General features: G+C 41.2%; 1 protein-coding gene across 1 annotated transcript; it reads left to right on the top strand.

Moving 5' to 3' along the window:
- LOC136515538 (uncharacterized) lies at positions 1-24,170 on the top strand. The gene is made up of 9 exons (XM_066509099.1): positions 1-175; positions 21,017-21,208; positions 21,294-21,629; positions 21,799-22,061; positions 22,148-22,360; positions 22,633-22,725; positions 22,816-22,920; positions 23,064-23,225; positions 23,682-24,170. Exons 1-9 carry the CDS (start codon positions 1-3, stop codon positions 23,688-23,690), a joined length of 1,548 nt encoding a protein of 515 aa, XP_066365196.1. The 3' UTR covers positions 23,691-24,170.
- Positions 24,171-24,402: the final 232 nt, after the last annotated feature.

The following is a 24,402-nucleotide window of genomic DNA, read 5'->3' as shown; positions in this document are numbered from 1 at the left end:
ATGCCTACAGGCATCAAGGGTGTCGCGTGCATCATGGTGGGGGCCAAGGCGCTCTTGCACCAGAACCACGGTGCACGGCCTGCATGGGAGCGCTGTCGGGGTGCTCTGGATGAGGTGTTCTGGAGAGAGCGGTTCTCCTCCGATGAGCTGCATCAAGACATTGGCGAACAAAAAGGTGAGGTGGCACAGGTCCTCTCGGGATGGTCGGGGTCCTAGGAAGGCGCCGAGTTGGCACTCTAACCTCCCATAGTCAAAGCCAGGGGGCAGGTGGCTCCTGAAGGCGTAGGCCTCTGGTGTGTGCAGCTATAGCTCCTCCAGCACCTCAGCAATCGTGCTGAGGCCGGTGGAGTGGAGAGGTTGGACGGTGGTGGGAGCCTGCACCAACTCTCCTTCCATCATGATGATGAAGTCTAGGTCCCCGAAGTGCACGTGCACGCTCGAGACCCAACTGACATTGCGATTAGCCATCCAAGGCCTGGTGTGGATGTCGAGACATGCAAAATGCCCCTACCTAGCATGCCAACTATCGGTGTTTCGAGTTGCCACCAACAAGTAAATTTCTAATATTGCGCATCTGGCTTGGTGGTGTGCTAAGAGGACATAAGGTTTATATTGGTTCAGGCAGAATGTCCCTATGTCTAGTTCGTTGTTGTTGCTTGTGTTACTAGCACCGAAAGTTCATAGTAGGGGTTACAAATGATCGAGAAAGGGATAGGTCCTAAGTCTCTGGTGAGAGGACTCACTCGCTTCTCTACTATGTGCTTGTGTGTTCTAATTGATTTGGGGTTTGAGTCTGAATTGGTGTGATGTGTTTTGATCTGATCAAATTGAGACCAGTCAAGAGTCTCCCTCATGGGATGCCCTGCTTTCCCTTTTATAGGCTAAGGGAAAGCCTGGGTTATAATCGAGGGAAAAAGGGAGAACAAGAAGGAGAAGAAGTCCTCCCCCATAGGCCAGGCGAGGCAGAGCATAGACCCAAGGGTCAGGCAAGGCGAAGCATAGACCCAAGGGTTGGATGAGGCAGAGTCCTCCCCTAGAGGTCGGGTGAGGTGGAACTAGCCCTCAGAGGTCAGGTGAGGTAGAGCCCATGACCTCGGGGCTGGGCAAAGCAAAGTCCTCCCCTAGAGACTGGGTGAGGCAGAGCATAGACCCAAGGGTCGAGTGAGGTAGAGCGCAGACCCAAGGGTCAGATGAGGCAGAGCCCACAGCCTTAGGGTCAGGCAAGGCAGAGTCCTCCCCTAGAGGCTGGGTGAGGTGAAACCAGCCCTCAAAGGTCAGGTGAGGCAGAGCCCTCAGCCTCGAGGTTGGGCAAGACGGAGTCCTCCCCAGAGGTCGGGTGACGCAGAACCAGCCCTCAGAGGTTGGGCGAGGTGGAGCCTGTATCTTTAGAGGTCTGGCGAGGCAGAGCTTGCGCACTTGGGGGTCGGTTGGAACTGTAGTCACGGTCTTGACTATTCGGAAGTATCAATGTTGATGGTTATTAGCTCCTCCTCTTCTGGTACCCTAGTATTGGTCCCCGATAGATATGTTGACAGTTTATGATTGATGTTAATGACCATCAACAAGCTCCCCCACACTTAACCTTTGCTCATCCCTAGGCAAAGCTAAACTCAGTAATGGATCAGGAGTTGCTACAATGTTTTCACACCTCAAAACTACACATGCGTTCAATCAAGAATTCTTCTCCGGATTAGAATAAACTAATCTAACTTTCAAACTTACCTATATTACCTTCAACCATGGGGCTTCTTAACCTTCACTTGGGTCTTGAGCAATTGAAAGACATAACATTCGAGTCAAGCACTATGTCTCAAGTTCTTTGTTCCACCATTGCTCTGGAGTTTTTATAAGTTTCCAAAATAAAACTCAGAGATTCCATTGTATGCCACTCTCAAGTCTCTTAATATATGTGGTAATTGTGGATCCTCACCAAAGCAATAATGATGTTATGCCTTTTTTCTTTCCTACAACTAATGCTTATGTGGAGCTCATAGGTAGGGAGAGAGGTAGAGCATACTTGTAGTGCATATATTATAAAGTCAAACCTCGGATCCAAAGAGAGTTGAGTCATACAATCAAATCAAGATGTGAATGTGTGTGGATATATGTGGTGGAAATATACGGTGGCTAACGTAATTCTACTTTGCTCTGTGACAAGATATATCTCTTTTGAAACTTGGAAATATCTTTGCGAGAGAATAGGGGCTATCTTATTCATCTCTCTTTCTTTCAAGTAGGCATCTGAGTACCCATAGTTTTTAATATCTCAAACACTTGTTCATTTTTTTCTCAACTCTTTTTTCTTTCTCTCTTTTTTTATGAATAACTTTTGCATAGCCCCATGTCTTTTTTCTGCAACAAAAATTTTGAGAGATAGCAACAAGAACTTGGAGCATTGATTTGATGGATGGAAAACCTAACAAGCATGTTTTTTTGTGTTCACTCCCAGTGTAGGAGCAAATTTTTTTTGGGAGGATCTAAATGGAATGGCATGTTTTTGCGCCTACCCCCAGTGTAGCAGTAGTGCATATGTGGGCGGTGTGTATGTCATCTTGATTTTAAGAGCATGACAAATCTCTCAAAAGGTCACAAAGCTTAAAAAAACTCAATGCAAAAGCAAGCAGCATATATGCAAAAGTTTTCCTAGCCTAAATAACATATATGGCTCTGATGGGGAATTCAAGCGTTATCATGGATGAATTCATCATGAAGCATTTTATGTTTTTCAAAAGATAAACCTCCAGAACTTTAGTATTACTTGGAATAAGATAAATAGCAGCTCAGACCTTCTCATATCATATCCATCAATTACCTAGATTTAGATCAAGCATATGCTACCCACGAGTTTCAAGTTCAGAGTAAATCCTTATACCAAAACAATTTATGCAAAACTCAAGAGAATTCCAGGCTGAAAACTAGGTACTTGAAAGGAATTACAACAAAGCAACTATTCATCAATTTCATTTTAAGAGATTATCCTCAGAATCTCTTTTTATTTATTTAACTCTTAAAAGAAATTAAAGCAAACTAGACACACTCTTTATTATTTTGTTTTCATTTTTTTTACTATTATAGGGATAATTATTTATTTTGTTTTCAGTTTTACATTTTTTTATAAAACAAACGAAATAAAACAAAGGAAGAGAGACACTTAGCTGGACACAAGGGGGTGCCTCTCCCTAAGAAGGTTGATGGTAAACTTGGCCAAGGACAAAGTGCAAGGCTAGCAGACCCAAGACAGGTCGGCTTACCTTTCTCATGGTTCTTTCATCATTTGTCACCGCCGTGCTTTTCTTGGGAGGTTTGCCTCTCCCACACTTGAATTCTGTTATCTTGCATAAACAACATGTGGAGACAAGCATCAACAAAAGACTAGAGAGATCCTAGCAATATTTTATTCGAGTGTATAGATAGCTTAGCAGGTAAACATGTTTTTTAAGGTTTTTCACATAGTAAAGAAGAAAAGCTGAATTTAAAATGTTATTTAAATTCTATAAAGTGAATTATATCTAATTCTTCTTCTGGCAATTGTGTGTCATGGAAAACTTTTAAACGATGACCATTTACCTTGAAAAGCGTACCTTTGTCATTTTGAAGTGTGACCACTCCATGAGACGAGGCACTAATTACCTTGTAAGGTCCTTCCCATTTGCTTCGTAGTTTCCCATGTCCAAACAACTTTACTCTAGAGTTGAAAAGCAACACCTTGTCACCTGGTTTGAATTCCTTCTTTTTCAATCTTTTGTCATGCCACCTTTTTGTCCTCTCTTTGTAGAGTTTTGCATTGTGATAAGCCTTTTCTCGCCATTCCTCTAATTCAGAGAGTTGCATTTTTCTTTTCTTCCCACCTGCTTCAAAGTCCATGTTCCACCTTTTTATGGCCTAATGAGCTTTGAATTCCAGCTCGATAGGTAAGTGGCATGTCTTCCCGTAGACGACTTGGTATGGTGACATTCCAAGAGTTGTTTTGTAGGTTGTTCTATAGGTCCATAGTGCTCCAGAGAACTTTCTTTCCATGCTATCCTTATTTCATTAACAGTCTTTTGCAGAATGTTCTTGATTTGCTTGTTCGATGTTTCTGCTTGTCTGCTATTTTGAGGATGATATGGTGTCGCAATGTTATGACGGACTCCATGATCCGATAAGAAGCGTCGAAACTTCCTATCAATGAAGTGAGGACCTCCATCACTAATTACCATGCACGAAACTCCGAAGCATGGAAAGATAGTCTCATAAAACATCCTCTTAGCGTTATTGGAGTCTATAGCTCGACATGGTAGAGCTTCAACCCACTTTGAAACATAGTCGACTGGCACCATGATGTATTCACACTGCTAGGATTTTGAAAATGGTCCCATGTAGTCAATTCCTTAGACATCAAAGAGCTCTAACTGGAGGTTGGTGGTGAGTGGCTTGGCGTCTCTTGCATTGATACTCCCTTGTTTTTGACATGGAGTACACCTCTATATGAAGTCTTTGGTGTCATCATACATGGTTGGCTAGAAGAATCCACTTCGCCAGATCTTGGAATGCGTGCAGAATGCCCCATAATGTCCTCCATATGGTGCCGAGTGGCATCTCTCGATGATCTTGGTTGCTTCCTCAGCCGGAAAAAAACCTCCTGTGTAGTCCATCAGAGCAGACTCGGTAGAGGTATGGTTCATCCCATAGGTGGAGGCGACTTTCATAGATGAGCTTGCGCCTGTTCTCCCCTGGTGGTACATAACCTGTAACCATAAAATTAACAATATCTACATACCAGGGGTCAGATCCTATGACCTTCAGGAGCATGTTGTCCTGCAGAAAATCATTGATGGGCAACTCCTGTGGATTCTCGAATTGCATTCTTGACAACTGATTGGCTATAGAATTTTTTATTCCTTTCTTATCTTTAATTTCTAAATCAAATTCTTGAAGCAAAAGGATCCATCTTATAAGCCAAGGCTTAGCATCTTTCCTAGTAAGGAGATATTTAAGAGCAGCATGATCAGTGTAAACAATAACATTTGCTCCTACTAAGTAAGATCTAAACTTGTTAATAGCAAAAACAACAGCCAGAAGCTCTTTTTCAGTTGTTGCATAATTAAGTTGAGGTCCTGATAGAGTTTTACTAGCATAAGAAATTGCATGATGCTTTCTATCTTTTGTTTGACCTAAAACTACCCCCACAGCATAATCACTAGCATCACACATGATTTCAAAAGGTAGCAACCAATCAGGGGTTGAATGATTGGTGTAGAGATGAGTGGTTTCTTAAGGATTTGAAAAGCATTTAAACACTCATCATCAAATTCAAAGGGAACATCCTTGGCTAGCAAACTCTTAAGGGGTACAACAATATGAGAAAAATCTTTTATAAAATGATGATAGAACCCCGCATGACCAAGAAAACTTTGTACCCCTTTGACGTTTGTAGGAGGAGGTAACTGTTCTATTACTTCTATCTTAGCTCGATCTACCTCAATCCCACGTTCAGACACCAAGTGTCCAAGCACTATGCCTTCTCCAACCATAAAATGATATTTTTCCCAATTAAGGACTAAGTGCTTTTCTTCACATCTTTGCAAAACTTTGTCTAAATTTTCTAAGCAATCATTAAAAGTTTTTCCATAAATAGAAAAATCATCCATAAAAACTTCCATGATTTCTTCTATCATATCAGAAAAAATAGACATCATGCACCTTTGGAACGAAGCTGAAGCGTTGCACAATCCAAAAGGCATCCTACGATAAGCATATGTTCCATAGGGACAAGTAAAAGTAGTTTTGCTTTGGTCATCAGGATGCATTGGGATTTGATGATAGCCAAAATACCCATCAAGGAAATAGAAGAAAGAATGCTTTACAAGCCGTTCCAACATCTCATCGATGAAGGGTAATGGGAAGTGATCTTTCTTTGTTGCCTTGTTAAGTTTTTGGTAAATAAATACACATCCGTCATCCTACGACTGTTCATTGTGAGATTAATTCATCTTTTTCATTTTTTACTACAGTCATGCCTCCTTTCTTCGGTACAACTTATACCGGGCTTACCCACTCACTATATGGCACGGAATAGATTATCCCTACATGTAAAAGTTACAAAACCTCTTTCTTAACAACTTCTCTCATCGCATTGTTAAGCCTACGTTGGGGCTCCCTAGAAGGTGTATATGTTGGATCTATGGGAATCGATGGGTGCAAAGAGCAAGACTAATCCCCTTGAGGTCTTCGAGTGAGTAACTGAAGGTAGAGCGATGCTTTTCTAAAATGGTAAGGAGTCGAAGGGTCTCGTCCTCAGAAAGTTTATCGCTAATAATCATAGGAGACTCCCTATTGTCATTTAGAAAAGTGTACTTCAAACCTAAAGGAAGGGGTTTGAGCACAATGGGGGTTTTGGTGGCTCTTGAGTTTCATCCAAAGGGAAAGGATCACGTGTTCTTCATCTTGGATGAAATCCTAGGCGTCTTCTTCGAGATCTTTGTTGGAGGCTTCTAGGAGAGATTATGCCATAATCTTCTCCATTGGATCTTGCTTGGGACTCAACTCTATCTTAACATGTAATGAGTGAGTGATGGGAATAGAAAGGTTTAGGCTTTTCCCGAGACTTACATTTATACTCCCCTTTCTTCCTTCATGAAGGAGTCTCTCTATTGGATGCCCTATCAAAAGGTCAAACTCCCAGATATCGAATACATAAAAACTAAGATAGACCTCGTTCTCATCGACTTTGATAGGGATGAGGTGAAAATTTTCTTCACTAGGAAGGATTTGCCCTAAGAGACTTTTTAAGAGTTTGGTTGTTGGAGTTAATTGCATATTTCTAGGAAGGGTATGTGCAAAAGAATTAGACATAAGATTTACTCCTACAACCAGATTATAAAAAACATTGAAGGAGGTTTTATGAATTTGACAACAAATAGAGGTAGAAGGAGAATCTAAACGAATAACTTCAGGAGAAAGCTTGGATTTTCCCAACCACTCATTGCTTACGATCGTTATCAACTCCTTCACAATCTTTTTAAGGAACTTCTCTTCGGTAGGGTCAGGAAGATGCTGGTTAGGTGCTGATGGTGCCAAAGATTTCCATGTTGCATAATAATTTGAGGTATTTCCAAAGTTGGAGAAAAGATCTTCCTCAAATTCAAACATATTTTCCAAAGGCTGAATTTCTTCCTTCTTTGATGGTTCGGGAACTTGGAGGATAGTTGAGGCTTCAAGTGGAGTAGCTAAAGGTTCAGGCTCAACTATTATAGGTTCTTCCTTAGGAGTTTTCTCAACTATGTCTTTTGGGCTATCATCATGAACGTTGGTGTAGGGGGTGTTATCAAGGATTTTTATCCCTTCACTAGCAGAGCAATGTAAGAAAGCACCTCTAGAAGTTGTATCAAGAAACTGTGCGGTCTCCCCACTAAGACCCATATAAAAGTGTTGTAAAAGTATAGGGTCTTGGATGGGAAGGTTAGGGCCAAAATTGACTAGGTCATTAAAACGTGCCCATGCCGCACCAAGAGATTCTTTTTCTTTCAGTTTGAAAGATAGAACCTCTCTTTGAAGGCTAACCTCTCTAGAGATGGGAAAGAAAGATAAGCAAAAGCTAGATCATAAGGCTTCCCAATCTCCTCGTACACTCCCCACAGTTTAGGTATACTAGTGTTTAGCTATGCCCATTAAAGAGAACGGAAATAGCTTCCACTTTAAAGTTTCATATGACATGCCCGCGATATGCAAGCATGCACAAGTTTGCTCAAACCTGGTTCGACGAAATCACAGCAACCGTTTCTTGGGCAATGGCGCCAGAAAACTTATTGACACCTATGGTGGCACACAGAGACAAAATCCATAAGCACACGAGTATCGAAGTAGTTTTCGCCTGGAGTACTATCGAGTATCGTATCCATGGGAAAACATGTGTGTTGTCTGACAATTAGTTTATCCAGGGATAGCAATCAAGGTTTAAGGTATGAGTAGAGAGGATTCCTATGGTTATGACCCTATGCAAAGCAAGGCTTATGATTCTAGTGTTCACTTCAGGACGCCGCTTAGATGGTAAAGCACCGCTAATAGATAACTATGCCGATGTGACTATGGTCCTACTAATTTAAGAACCTACTCAATTAGGAGTGCACTACAAAAGATAGATGGGGCTATCGCCTCCCACTACTACCACACAACCAAGGAGTAGGGAGCAAACATAGGTAGCCAATAGCCTAAGCACCACACTTATGCTAACAATTAATACTCTAATCCAGCTAGCAAGGGCTAGAGTACTCAAAAGAACTATGAACCCGCGAACAAAAGAGCACAAAACTTACACTAATAGAAATCAGTTACTAGAAGTATCTCAGATGTAGACTTGGAGAAGCCTAGATCTGCCAAAGTACAAGCTATAGAGGTAGCACCGATAGATCGGTACTTCCTCCAAACTCTTCCCTTACTCTCTCTATTGTGTACAAAGAATAGATCCTAACTAGAGGACTAATCTCTCTTGAATGTGATGCCCTGATCCTAAGATGAGGATATGAATTAGGGTTTCATGATGGCTTTAGGGAGGGGTGTAGGGGCTGCTATATATAGGGGGTAGCATCAACTCTTGACCCTCGGATCAAATCGACTTGAAACAACGGCATAGATTTGATCTTCAAGGTGGTGGGAAACCGACGTATGAAGGAGAGACTGACATGTGGCCCTACTAGGCCGGCCAGCCTATAGGTAGGGCCGGTCGGCCTATCTCTATGATAGGTGGGCCCCATCTTCGTTGGAGAGTCTTATGGAGTGTTCTAGAGTCTTCCCAAGTCGGTACCGTCGTGGATAAATGTGATTTGCTTTGATAAATAGGTCCTCCTTGATGGTTTTCTGATTAAATCCTCCTACATTCACAGATTCACCCAAACTCGTGGAATTTATTAATTTAAACCTCTAGACCTATGTTTGGCGATGAAATTAAGTACATATGCAGGATATGTTGACATTTTATGATTGATGTTAACGACCATCAACACTAGTGAGCTTAGGGGATTTGTGCTTTTGCTTACTAGATTGTGTAGGAGCTTCCCCGGTTACCAAAGTACTAGTTGCATAGGTTTGTGTAACCTTACTACTAGAATTGTTTAGGTGAGCTCTAGCTATCCCAACACCTTTGTTGCCTAATTTGGATCCTTTTAAGGTGCTTGGGAACTTAGATAGAGGGGTATAGTCTTGGATAGACCCATAGTTTTTATTCTGCATTTGTTTCGGTTTGCCAGCGCAATTAATTTTAGAAAGGACTACTCACCCCCTCTAGTCCGCCATCTCAACCCTACAGGTGGGCATTTGCCTAGAGCCCATCTCACCATTTTTAGAGGCGGTACCGAAAATGTCCACATCTGTATCAGAGGGCATGTCTCTTAAAATCCTTTGCATAATAATGGTCTACCAAATTGATTATCACATCTTTCTATTTTTTAGGATGTTTAGGATTTTTAATATGTCTAACTGAAAGACTAATTCGGTGCCTAGAGGGGGTAAATAGGCTCTACAAAATTTTGTTAAAAAATATTAAAAATTAAAACAATATAATTAGCATACAGTCAAACCCGACTTTGCAACCTAACCTAGGGAGTTCTGACTTCTAAGTGTCTAACACACTACAATGTTCAAACCCAGCTAAACCGAGTTCCTATACCAGCTTAGCCAGTTTTCTCTAGAAACCTGCACAAACAAGTTAGATCTCCTCTCCTCTTCTAAACAGAGTACCACTTGACGTGTGACTTCTAATTAGGCTCTTTGACTAATTCACACAAATCTTGTAGTTACAAACAAGCACACACAAGCGGATGCAAAATATAAATATACAATGTAAATCAAACCAAGGGGAGACACATGTATTTAATGGAGTTGAAATCCCCACTAGATCATATGTCTTCTTGTGAAAGCTGTGAGCGACCTCTGTGGTCGAGCTCTACCGGGTTTATTTCAACCACTTTCCACACTTCTACTAGGTGATCTTTTCCCTTTTGAGGGCAAGATCGGAGCCCTCACAAACTTCTTGCAGCCACCAACAACCTTAGGTGCTTGTCGGTGATGCCTAGCCACCTAGGAGCCAACTCCAAGAGTAACAAATACACCAAACAAAATCTTGGCTTGCTCAAGTGCTCAAGGTGATTGAAGGTCACACAATGTTTCACAAGCTCTCTAATGCCACTTAACCTTCTCACAAAACAAGGCACACTCCCCACACTAAGGATTTCACTTCTCTAATCACTATCACCCACAAAGGGAGGTCTGGGAGTAGCAAAAGGCTTTTGGCTGTGGTTTTCAAGTAGATAGCATCAACATTCACCACAAGGGGAGAGGAGAGCTATATATATAAACCATACTCACAAACTAGCCTTTGGTAATCTATAACAGAAACCTGGCCTAACCAGCTTTAGAACCTGGCTTAGCTGAATTTTCAAACCAACTAGTCATTAGGTCAAACCCAACCTAGATGGCTTTCCAACCTAGCCTAGCCTGTTTCTACTGAGCGGCCCCAAAACAACACTAGCTCTCCCTTTCTCTCTCACACACTCTCAAGCTTCTTCACATGGGTTAACTTGAGCACTTTTTATTTATCTAAAACTCAGTGATGCATCCATCTTAATAGTTAATAGTGTGGCACACCTATACTTCAAGAATAAAATATAGCAACCTTTAAACCTCATCTTGAGCCTTCTTCTAACCTTTGCTTGCCACATTGATCATGAGTACTTGAGGGCCTTCATCACTTACACACTTTGAGCATGTCTTCCTTAAGCATATGACCCAGACCAATCCACCACATTTGAATTTCAACCATACGGTTCAAGTCACTTCCATTGATTGATTCAACAATGATTTTATCCTCCTCGCTCTATGACTTCCCATAGCTCTACCCAGTCAAGACTCAATGCAAGCACTCTCTTATTCACCACAACCTCGGTCCATCGGTGCCCGTCATTCATTTTGGGCTGAAGCAATCAACATGGCTTGCTACTATAGCAACCGAGTCTATTGTCCCCCCATGATAGAGAAGACACCTTATGAGCTATTGAATGGAAGAAAGCCCAACATAGCATACTTTTGGGTTTTTGGTTGCAAATGCTATATATTGAAGAAAAGAACTAGATTGGGCAAGTTTGACAAGAAATGTGATGAAGGATTCCTACTTGAATACTCAACTACTAGCAAAACATATAGAGTTTGGAATTTGGATAGTGGTACTCTTGATGGAATTTGATGAAACAAATGGTTCCCAAGAGGAAGATGAGAATCTAGATGATGTGAGAGGCACTCAATTAGTCAACGCAATGAAGAACATAGACATTGGTGATACAAGACCTAGAGACGAGATTGATGTTAAAGATGATAAGAATCAAGGGCTCTCTAACTCAAATGTACAAGCTAGTGGTTCTCAAGATCAAAGTCAAGCAAGTGCTAGTGTTGACAAAGTGCAAGATCAACAACAAGTGGGTAGCTCATCATCCCAACAAAATGATCGATCAAATGCAAGCAATCAAGTGCAAGTGCTCCAACCAACCAATGTCGCAAGAGTTCATCCTTTGGTACTATAATTGGTGATATTTCTAGAGGTGTACAAACAAGATCTAGATTGGCATCATTTTGTGAACATTTCTCATTTGTGTCATCCATTGAACCTAAGAAGATAGATGAAGCTTTGAAGGATGTTGATTGGGTCAATGCTATGCATGAAGAGCTGAAGTGGACCATGACGCCTAAGAGGGGAGGTGAATTAGGCAACTTAAAATTCTAACTCTAAACTATGGCCTCTTTTTCTAACCTCAGCAAAACCTACGCAAAAGATAAACTATCTAAATGTGCAACTATGGTTTTGCTAGTGTGTTGCTATCTCTACCACAAAAGGAGTAATACAATCAATGTAAATGCAGAAGCTAAAGAGCAAGGTAGAGATATGCAAACTTCCATCGACAACTCTGGTATTTTTACCGAGGTATCGAGAAGCACACAAGCTTCCCCCTAGTCCTCGTTGGAGCCCCTCTCAAGGAATCCCTCGCAAGGGCCAAGCTCCCAGTCGGGTAACTCCATGGATAGCCTCGGGCCTTCCCCATGTGCAAGTGGGTCTCCGACGTGCCTTCCAGCAAGCCTCTCCCAGATGCTCTCCGCCATCTTCACTATCAAGCTTCTGGCCGAAACACCGTGGGCCTTGTTCCCTCCAGTACACGGTGGCGGCCACACCACAACCACGGTTGGTGTGATCTTGCAAGACTACAAGCCCCTCCGATGTACAACAATAGTGCGCGCAAGCACCGAGTGGTAAGAGGTATGCAAACCTCACTAAACACTAGGCCTAAACCTAGAGCAAGCGCATAAGTTGTGGTCTAATCAACCTAAGCACTTCGCAAAGCACTATGCAAGTGGAGATCACTAAAATGGTATATCAACACCCTAGATATGTTTCCTCAACTCCACTATGCTCAAATGGCCGGTTGGGGTCTATTTATAAGCCCCACTGAGAAAGTAGCTATTGGGGATGAAATCCCGCTTTTCTGCTATTGACCGGACGCTGATCACGTCCTGACCGGACGTGTCCGGTCGTCCCGACCGTTGGAACCGTGATCCACTAATTGGACACTGCCAGCGTCCGGTCGCATTTTCGCCACTCTAGAACCTCTCTGTACTTGATCTAACGATGCTGCCCTATGTCCGGTCGGTTTGCCACCAACGTCCGGTCCAGCTTCTAGTCACTGCTGATGATGCCTGTTTGCCAAGCCTCTTCATCGAAGCGTCCGGTCCAGCGTCTGATTGCTTCTACCAACGTCCGGTCACCTCTATGAGCTCATTTCTTCACGATCTTGTGTACGGCTTAGTTTCTATCTTTGTGCTTGGACTTTGCTTGATATCTTGGGTCTTCTCTTGAGCTTTTAAGGCCTTGATTATGGTGTTGATCATCGGATCATCACTTCGCCTTCGTCTAAGTCACGTCTTGCACCCTATTGGACTACAAAACAAACACTTGCAAATTCATTAGTCCAATTTGGTTGTGTTGGTCATCAAACACCAAAATCCAAAGCAAATGGGCCTAGGGTCTATTTTCCTTACAATCTCCCCTTTTTGGTGATTGATGACATCACGACCAAAGCAAGCAAATAATAAAAATTTTGAAATTTGAAAACTACCTACTTGCTAGAATGCAATGCAAGGGGCAAGGTTATGTGATGCTAAAAGAGACTACTTTGTAAAGTTAAAGGGTACTACATAAAACTTATCTTGCCCTTGCAAACATCCCCATGTGGCATTATGGATTTAAGCCTTGCTTCCTACAAATTCTCTCATTACATAGGCTATCCATAATCCACTATCCTCTCTTTCTCGGACCATTACCACTTATAGACCAAATTTGGTCCTACAAATTTATGCTTGCTTTTGGTCCTCTAAATTCTCCCCCTTTGGAATCAAACACCAAAAAAGAAGACATTAGTAGCACAAAGGGGGGTCAAACTTTGTGATCCTTTGTGTGTAGAGTGGAATAGGTCACAAAATTTGACTCTCACATTATATAGATTAAGTTCCCCCTAAATATATGCATACATATGGTAGAAAGCAAGGCATATGCATATTTGGCAAATTATTGCTCAAGGTAATTTAATCTATATAAAGCATGGAGAAAGCATATAAATATCAAAAATGAAATCAACATGACGATATCGGTTTAGAAATACCACATGTGGAAACCAATCTGATTTCTACCACTTGCAATGGGTGGTGGATATTTGAAGTATAATGCTTAACTCTGGGGACTCCATTTTCCTTGCAATGAGACTACTACACACATGATTAGCTTGAAAAGGTGTTACTCTCAAAGCATACAACTTGTAGAGTAACCTCCCCCTAAATTTGTGCACACAAGTATGAGATACTTGTAGAAGTCATGCACATTGATTTTACAATCAATAATACCACTTGAAAGATGACATCTCATGAAAGTGAGAATCATTTTCGAAGATGATATTCGGAAGAAATTATCTACAATTTAGACTTTGGCACATATTAGATGAACAATCAAAAGACAAGCTATGTGTCGTGCTCCTAAACAATTTTAAACCATGTAGGTTTGCTCCAAGGGTTAAGAATGAAATCGAGCAAGCCTACCATAAGATATACCTAGTGTATGCATGACAAAAGGTATAAGCATGCAAATGCAAACATAGGCATGAAGAGTAACTAGATGCTTAAAAAAACAAATTGTAAGAAATACCACTTGTAGGAAATGCAAATTGATACTACTTGAAGGTAATTGAATCTAGTTACCTAACATGGAAAGGGGAATTTGGGTCTATAGTATACACTAACCCACTTGGCAATGATTTTGTCCATCATGATGCACCCCATGAAATGCATCCAAACTTTGCCAAGTCTCCAAATTCCCCAAAGTCCATTGGACTTCTTACTTCCCTTTTGGGATCCAAACCTTCTTGGTGCTCTTCATGTTGAAAATGATCTCCTTTGGCACCCAAAAGCATTTGACCCCATTGTTGGCTTGCCTATTCACCTTGATGGCCACCACCTTGTCATTTTTCTTCTTCTTCAAGAGATAAGGTGTGGAGGCCTTCTTGTCCACCTTGTTGGTGTAGGTGTTGGAGAGCTTGCTTGCTTGTTTCTTCCCTTTCTTCTTTGCTCCTCCCCCATTCTTCATCTTGCACTCATAGGACTTGTGACTTTCCTAGTGGCACATGTAGCAAACCATGATTTGTCCTTCATCAAGCTTCTTCACTCCCTTGACGGTGTTATCTTGATGAAGTTGGGCTTGCTTCGCCTTGCCTTTCACTTGAGTCAAGTCCTTGGTGAGGCGAGCTACTTCTTGCTTGAGTTGCTCATTCTCCTTTGCAACCTCTTGTGTGCATGTATCTACAACAAATTTCTCAACACAAACATGGTTGCACAAAGGTGAGTCTAAACATAAATCATTACAAGAAGTAGAGGCATCCTTTTTAGACATGTTAAAGATAGAACTTTTCTTTTTAGATGCCTTGGTGGGAGTTGTATTAACGGCTTCAAGATTAGCAACTTTATTAGTTAGCTCATCACAATGTTTGCATATGGTTTCCATTTTTGCAAGCAAACTTTTCTAACCATCTTGTGAGCTAGCTAACTTTTCTTTTAATTTTTCATTTTTCTTTACAAGTTTCTCATCATTGGTTGTGCATGCATTTGTTGTTGCACGCATTTGTTGTTGCACTAGCCTTAAGTTGCTCAATTTTAGTAGATAGTTCAACATTGAGATTAGCAAAATTCTTATATTGTTCAAGCAAAGTTTTACAAGCTTCTTGTGAACTATCTAGCTTTTCTTTTAAATTTTCGAGCTTCTTTTGTTGACTAGAACAAATTTTAGCATAATTAAGATTTTGTTGCAAAATTTCATCATAAGAAGGCATATCATCATCACTATCACTCTCACTAGAGGATGAGCTTTCGTTACCTCGTGTCATAAGGCACACACGAGAAGAGCTTGATGATGAATGCTTGTGACCTCGCCTTTTGTGATAGTGTTCTTCTTCACTTGAAGAATCATCCCATGATCTTATTGATGTGAGGGCTTGGTTCTTGCATGCCTTATTCTTTGTCTTGGGTGTGGGCTTGTTTGGACAAACTTCCACAAAGTGCCCCAACTCACCTCATCCATAGCATCATCTCTTTCTTTGCTCATTTCTTTGATTGGTGAAAATGGGGTCTTGAATTTTGATGGGCACACCCTTGATATTAAGCCTTTGGATCATCTTCTCCACCTTGTTGATAAGTTTGATTGATTCTTCATCAAGGTTGGAGGTGGAGGAGGAAGATTGATCATCATCACTTGAATCTTCATCATCATCATCATCATCATCCTCATCTTCTTCTTCATCTTCACTTGAGGAGCTTTAGCTTGAGCTTGTCTCAACTTGCTTGCCCTTCATCTTCTTTTTCTTGCTACAAGCGAGAGCTTTGCCTTTCCTTGATGAAGAGGCTTCTTCTTGACCCATCTTGCATGACATTTCAAATGCCACTATCTTACCAATGACTATGCCTGGGGTCATGGTGCTCAAGTCCTCCATGTTGTGAAGGATGGTGATGATGCTTGCATATTTCTTTTGTGGTAGCACAGAGATGATCTTCCTCATGATGTCCACATCATCTAGCTTTATTAATCCTATTGAATGGAGATCATTAATAATTAGATTCAAACGATAATACATATCATGAACAAGCTCATTATCATTCATTTCAAAGGAATCATAATTTTGTTTAGCTAGACAATGTTTTTGCTCACGGAGATTACTTGTGCCATCATGGAGCTCTTGAAGCTTTAACCAAATTTCATGTGCCGTATCTAAAGTGAACACTTGGTTAAACACATCCATGCTAAATGATTCAAACAAGCAATTTTTAGCTCTAGCATTGAAATGAATTTCCTTTTCTTCACTCTTCGTGGGTTTATCAGGATTCTTAATGGGTTGCATCCCGTCATGAGTGACTCTCCATATACCCAAATCAACCGCCTCAAGACGACAAGACATTCTAGCCTTATAGTAAGGGAAGTTAGTGCCATCAAAGTGCGGAGGCCTAGAGGTATCCATCCCAACCACTCTAAATAGCGTCAGCTCAACGGCGGTTAAGCCAAGGGTCCAAATTGAGCCAACTGGCTCTTATACCAATTGAAGTGGACCGTGACGCCTAAGAGGGGGGTGAATTAGGCAACTTAAAATTCTAACTCTAAACTATAGCCTCTTTTTCTAACCTCAGTAAAACCTATGCAAAAGATAAACTATCTAAATGTGCAACTATGGTTTTGCTAGTGTGTTGCTATCTCTACCATAAAAGGAGTAATACAATCAATGTAAATGCGGAAGCTAAAGAGCAAGGTAGAGATATGCAAACTCCCATCGATGACTCCGGTATTTTTACAGAGGTATCGAGAAGCACGAAAGCTTCCCCTAGTCCTCGTTGGAGCCCCTCGCAAGGAATCCCTCACAAGGGCCAAGCTCCTGATCGGGTAACTCTGTGGATAGCCTCGGGCCTTCCCCATGCACAAGTGGGTCTCCGACGTGCCTTCTGGCAAGCCTCTCCTAGATGCTCCCTGCCGTCTTCACTATCAAGCTTCCGGCCAAAACGTTGTGGCCCTTGTTCCCTCCAGTACACGGTGGCGGCCACACCACAACCGTGGTTGGTGTGATCTCGCAAGACTACAAGCCCCTCTGATGTACAACAATGGTGCGTGCAAGCACCGAGTGGTAAGAGGTATGCAAACCTCACTAAACACTAGGCCTAAACCTAGAGCAAGCGCATAAGCGGTGGTCTAATCAACCTAAGCACTTCGTAAAGCACCTACGCTAATCACCTAATAAAACACTAAGCATTGTGCAAGTGGAGATCACTAAAATGGTGTATCAACACCCTAGATATGTTTCCTCAACTCCACTATGCTCAAATGGTCGATTGTGGGGTCTATTTATAAGCCCCACTGAGAAAGTAGCCGTTGGGGATGAAATCCCGCTTTTCTGCTACTGACCAGATGCTGATCACGTCCTGACCGGACACGTCCAGTCGTCCCGACCGTTGGAGCTGCGATCCACTAATCGGACGCTGCCAGCGTCCGGTCACATGCCACGGGACGGGTCCGATCGCATTTTTGCCGCTCTGGAACCTCTCTATACTTGATCGGACGCTGCTGCCCTACGTCCGGTCGCATTTTTGTCGCTCTGGAACCTCTCTATCACTGCTGATGACGCCTGTTTGTTGAGCCTCTTCATCGGAGCGTCCGGTCCAGCGTCTGATCGCTTCTACCAGCGTTCGGTCACCTCTGTGAGCTCGTTTCTTCATGATCTTGCATACGGCTTGGTTCCTATCTTTGTGCTTGGACTTTGCTTGATATTTTGGGTCTTCTCTTGAGCTTTTAAGGTCTTGATTACGGTGTTGATCATCAGATCATCACTTCGCCTTCGTCCAAGTCACGTCTTGCACCCTATTGGACTACAAAACAAACACTTGCAAATTCATTAGTCCAATTTGATTGTGTTGGTCATCAAACACTAAAATCCAAAGTAAATGGGCCTAGGGTCCATTTTCCTTACAAGAGCTAAATAACTTCAAGAGAAATCAAGTATGAGAGTTAGTTGAGAGGCCTATGGATCATAATATAATTGGAACCAAGTGGGTTTTTCGGAACAAGCAAGATCAAGATAGGATAGTAATAAGGAACAAAGCAAGATTAGTAGCTCAAGGTTACACTCAAGTTGAAGGTCTTGACTTTAGAGAAACATATGCCCTAGTTGCCAGATTAGAAGCAATTAGAATCTTGTTGGTCTATGCTTGTGCCCACAACATCAAACTCTATCAAATGGATGTCAAGAGTGCATTTCTAAATGGTTACATCAATGAAGAAGTATATATTGAGTAACCTCCTGGTTTTCAAGATGACGAGAAGCCCGACCATGTGTACAAGTTAAGAAAGGCTTTATATGGATTGAAATAAGCACCAAGAGAATGGTATGAGAGATTGAGGGATTTCCTACTCTCTAAGGGATTCAAGATGGGAAAGGTTGACAACACTCTCATCACCAAGAAGCTTGAAAACACTACAACAAATCTAGCCTTTTGTAACGTTTTTCTTGTGACAAAAGAAGAATTCATCGTTGATTTACGATGTTTTCTCTAGAAATTGTCGCAACATGTTGTGACCTACATTTTTGCGATGATAAAAGAATTGTCAAAGAAAATGTGGCAAAAAAGTCATAAACCAAGAGAACGACATTAAATATTGTTGTAAGCTAGTACATAGAATTGTTTTGACAAATTAGATTTGTCGTAGAGTTTGTTTGTTGTCGACGATGAACTTTCTATTGCCATTGAGATTTATGTTTTCGCATATGACAATTTTCTATCGTCATAAATTCATTGTGCAACATTTAGTTAATACATATTTGAATTCACTTATAAAAACACCAATCACAATTTGTTTTGGGCCAAGTAAACCTACTTCTGGTTGTTACTTAAAAAATAGAGAAAGGGGTAAAAAAGAAGTCACCAAAATAGAGAAAAAGGGGAAAGCAGAATGAATCAAACCGGAGCAAAAAAACATCAACCATCCAACGCGACACACTTTTTGGCCCTGTGCGCCACTCTTTCCATGAGCGCGCGTACTCCAGCAAAATTTTTTGGCTTACCCGCTTGTTCCTGTGAAGTCTTTTGAGATAAAATACCAAATATATCCAATGAATGAAGGAGAATGTAAATATGGTACATACAGTTCGGAGGGTAGTAGAGTAAAATGTTTCACACATTGCACATGTTACCCTGACCGTGTCCTCCTCATTCAAGCCGCCGCCCCATCTTTCTACCACCGCGTCCTCCTCATTCCCTTCCGTTGCCTCTACTTCCCTGCACCAAGACCCTTCCCCGCCGTAAGACCGGAATGGCTCTAGGAAGAGGAAGGAAGCCCCTAGGGACTCGAAACTTCATAGGTAATTTCTCTACCATACCCATCTCACCATGGATTAGGATTTGAGGCTGCGGGAGGTGTATAGGCGGGCCCTGCCTACATGGCTGCAGCGGCTGTCGGCTACACCTATGGGAGTGTGGGGCTATGGCTTGCCCCTACCACTGCTAGCGGTGTGGCCTGCCGAACAGCCCCTGCCTAGCAGTGTGTAGTAGAAGTGAGCAGGGAGCAGCCAATTCTAGCCTAGGAGGAGGAGGAGCACCCGCAGGGGTGGCCCATGGGGAGAGGTGCTGCCAGCCCACCATGTGGTGACATGGAGCTAATGGGGAGGAGTGGGATTTTAGTTTTTTGGTAGGGGATGAGGTGCGTGGAGTTGCTGATAGACAGATTCTAGCTCCTATTCATGTTCCTGTTCGCCTAGTGCCTCAATGGTTGCTGTGCTCATGGAGAGGAGAGTAGAGAAGGAAGAATATATAGATTGTAGTTGATGCCTGCTGCTTGCTTTTTTAGTGCTTATAGTCGGTAGCATTTTGGTCAATTGCTTCCATCGATTCAGATGGTTAGAGAATGGAACATTGATTTTGGTCAGATGGCAAAAGAATGGAAAACTGATCAAACAATTGAATGTCAACTTATTTTTTCCTACTAGTGAATTGGGTCTGAACTTTTTTCTAATGTCAATGACCTTACAAATCTTACTGAAAAGTTTCGTGCTTGCATAATGGTTGGGATGCATGTCACTTTTATGTGTGTTCATACTTGCAAATCAAAAGTTTTGTCTCTATGTTTTAGCATTATCGACTTGCATATTAGTTAAGCTTCTGTAAATGGTTTTTTAGGTGCTAGCAGACTTCTCTGAATGTTCTGTTAAATTCCTAGTTCTATTCTTTGTCCGAGAATGTTTGAACACCTTCATTTTTGCAGAATGTTGTATCCTGTTGATAGGGTCAACTAAACTGAATGTTGTTTTTTGATCGAGTGTGAACTCCCTCATTCACTATGCACGCGTTGATAGTGTCAACTAAACTGAATCATAGTGTGCTGTCAGTTTGGTCAAGCAATGTAGTACCCATGCCCAGTAGAAAAGGGAGGTGGTATAGGAGCTATTGAATATCACCACTATGTGTTATATGCATGGGTGCCATGAATGTTGATGCCTACTTTGTCAATTTTTTATACCTGAGACATGATGGTTGGCATCTGTACAGACCATGAAACGTCAGTTGCATCTATGTATGTCATGGAAAAAAAGATTTTAGCCTTTTCATGTGAAGGTTCAGTGTATCCTATCAGTCTAAACTTGGTGTACATTGCTATCAATCTGAACTTGGTGTGCATTGCTATCGGTCTAAAAAATAGAACATGCACTTCTTTCATGGAAAAGCAAAGCAAAGCTGCATTCTGATTGGCTAAATTTTCAGCGTGTTGATATAGAAACCTGTTAATGCAAAGCTGCATTCCGAGTACTATTTATGTCATGCATCTAAGTGCAGACTAACATGCAGCATTTATGTAGGCTCTTGGGTTTTACAGAGGCATATAATCTCATTAAATTCCAACCTTCTAACTATTCTCAAATGATTTTTATAGAGGCGCCTATTACTGAATATGAGCATTCAAGGAATGAAGAAATAATGAAAAACAACCCAGAGCTGGAGAGGCTTGGTATCAAGACATTAGTGCCCATAGTGAACAATACATCTGTGGAGAGAAAGGGTAAAGACCATGAAGTTTCTGGATTGTTGTATACATGTCAGGAGAGTGGTCAAGAGAGTGAGGACTGTGAAGATGAGGACGTTATTAGCAAGGTACCAAGTCTTCTAAGCATATGTTTGTTTGTCCTTTATTGTTTCTTATTATGTGTCAGTATGCTATTTAGCAAATTTGGTGACAATTCTACTTGTTTTTTTGCCTAATGAGGCTTTGCAGGTTGCTAATGTTGCACATACAAAGAATCCAACAAGGTCTGGGAACACCTCTGTCAGAGGAACAAAAGCATCTAAGAGAGTGGTGGCACCTCAGGAACAAGATGTGCCTAACAGAGTCACTAGGCAGAAAACAAGGGATCTAGCCTTGGTTTCAAGTCTAGACCCACAACAAGTGATCAACTTAGGCCTGCCAAATGCCACACCCACACATGATGTGTTGGTTTCTGGTAGTGATCCCTCCCTGCAACAGGACTTGGTTGACATTACAGATGAAGGCAAGTGACTGTATCTACCTTGTGCAAACAAATCACTTTTCGTTATTTGCACATTGCAATGCTAAATATGTATATGCCATTGTCATAAATTTACTGCCTTCGAAATTCAATCGTACTTCTAAATATGTATATGCCATTGTCATAAATTTGCACATTATATTGTTGTTAGGTGCACTTGCTGCAAGAAAAGATCCAGATAGGATAAGAGGAAGAAGCGCAGGTAGAGAACTAGATAGGATAAGTAGAGGATTATGCATGAAGTTGCCAATCCATGTTTATGAAGGGAACAGACGGCTAGAGGCACCTATCCAAGCTGCCAAGCTTGCATCAGAGGGTGGGATCACACTTAGGCAGCACATACCAATCTTTACACACTGGAAGGAGTACAAGAAAAATGAGTCACATCTTGAAAACTACATTGGAAAAATTGGTGTAAGTTAAATTCAATTTTGCTGATTTCATGAAAGTTCAATCTATCCTTTGCATTCGCAGATTCTAATTTTCATGCTCTTTACTAGGCCCAATTCACCATTGACACCAAGAGTGAAGCAGTCCAATATGCATGTGCTGATTTGCTTAAGTGTGGACAACGTCGGATGAGGCACAAGCTGAAAAAAAAGTACTTTGATGGGGTACCTACAAGTCAAGTGTGGACTACATCACCTGTGAATCATATGACTGACAATGAATGGCAGGCCTTAGTGCAAATGTGGTCAGACCCGAAGCATAAGGTGCGACAAACCTCCAAATTTCCTGAACCTGAACTTAGATACACTAAAATAGAAATTTCCTCAATTTGAGGTCACTGCTGTCCCTCTGCTCCTATTTTAGGGACCATTAGCTCTGTGGTCTTAGGTTCTAGCGATTTTCTCCTGGAACCTCTAAGAAGCAGGACATATCTATTAGTTGACATGCTTTGAGCTTATGTTTATTATTTTACTGTAACTTCACTTCTATAGTTGTCCTATGTGTAGAAACACTTAAACAAATGTTTCATGTACAGGAAAGGTGCTTGAAAAACCAACAAAATCGAGAGAAGGTACAGTTACTACATTGTACAGGATCTCGGTGTTACATTGCACAAGCCCATGTCGTGGTAAGAAACTAAACAATCAATGATCAGTAATGGATATATATTGATTTTTGTATCAGCCTAATTATTTGTATTTCTTTGCAAATAATTTAGAGACAAGAGAAATATAAAGATGTACAACCTACTGCTATTGATCTTTTCAAGGACTTCCACTGCAGCAAGAACAAAGGATTCAGTGAACCTATCAAGAAAGCTATTGTGAGTGACTAATTCCCTTTTCTTCTCTGTTCCCATAGTTTTGCGTACATGTTGTAGATTGTTTCCTTCTTTGCTACATGATGTACATCTGAAAAAATAAACTGCACAAAAGATTTAAGTCTCTATTGTAATTTTTTTGCTAGGCTGATATGGAAGCGATCATGGCTGAACCAGTACAAGATGAAGAGCAACCAAAGTCAGTGAACCATGCTGTTTCTCAAGTTGTGAAATCAACTACATTTCTTCAAGTTGCAGGAATTCAACCAAACTCCAATAATAGCTCTAAAGGTTGCACTTCCTCAAAGGTACAAGTGCATCAAGTCCCTACCATGCATGCTCTGAAGTTATTTTCTTTATAGATTTGTGCTTCATCAAGACATAGACCAGATTTATACCTCATCAAGATATATATCTAGTTGTGATTTAGGAATAAATACTTAGTTGTTGAGTTTGATTCTACTAGTACCTAGCTGTCCTACTCTTGCACATGAATTGTTGTCCCTTAGTTGGGCATTTGCATTTGACTTAGGAATAAATACCTAGTTATTCAGATTAAATCAACTTGTACCTAGCTGTCCTGCACATGAAAGCAATAAACTCAATTTGAACCTACTTGTACTTAGCTGTTCAGTTTACACATAATAATGTTCAGCAAACAAATATTTTGCCTTGCTGCCTTGAGTGGTTATTGCTTCTAAGAGAATAATAGATGATTTATTTCTTAGTAAAGCCACCGACATATTTCTGGTGTTTATGCACAGGTGCAATAGCTTCGGGCTGATCTTGAAATTGAAAAAAAAATCAAAAGAAGACCTTAGGCATGAGTTCGAAGCCATGAAGAAAGAATCAAAAATGGCAATGGAGACTTTAAAGAAAAAGTCAGAAATGGCAAGGGCAAAACAGGCTGAGGAGATCAAAAAAATAAAAAAGGCATCACAAGAAACCATGTCCTTCCTTCATCAAATGTTTGGTCCTAGGGATGGTTGAACTTGGTTTGGTTGCTGGTTGTTTGCCCCTAGTATTAGTAGCTCTAACTTTTGAACCATGCTGCTGGTTTCATTGTTTTGCGACCTCTGAGAAGTATTGTGCGGCCTTTAAACTTTGGAACTTGTGGTTGCTATAATTTTGGTCAGTGCATCATATGGTCTATGAGATGTATTGTGGCCTGTGAACAAAACTAGTATTGTGGTTTGTTGTTGTTGTCAGTGGATATGATCATTGAAACATGTATTGTATGTCCTGCTACTGTAACTTTGGTTGGTGAGTTTGAACTTTAATTAATTAACTGTTCAATGATATAATCAATTTGTGACCTACATTGTATTATGTATTTGCTTATATTGATCTATGTATTATGTATTTGCTTATATTGATCTTGCCATGTGGCATCATGGCACTAAATAGTTAGCGACAATTCTTCCTAAAACAATGACAATAGCCATTATCGCAAATTTAGTGACGAAGCAGTATTATCGAAAGTTT

This window comes from Miscanthus floridulus, chromosome 17, assembly GCF_019320115.1.
Source record: "Miscanthus floridulus cultivar M001 chromosome 17, ASM1932011v1, whole genome shotgun sequence".
Lineage (NCBI taxonomy): Eukaryota > Viridiplantae > Streptophyta > Magnoliopsida > Poales > Poaceae > Miscanthus > Miscanthus floridulus.
The sequence above is the reverse complement of the archived record's forward strand: the minus strand, read 5'-3'. Positions and strand labels throughout refer to the sequence as shown.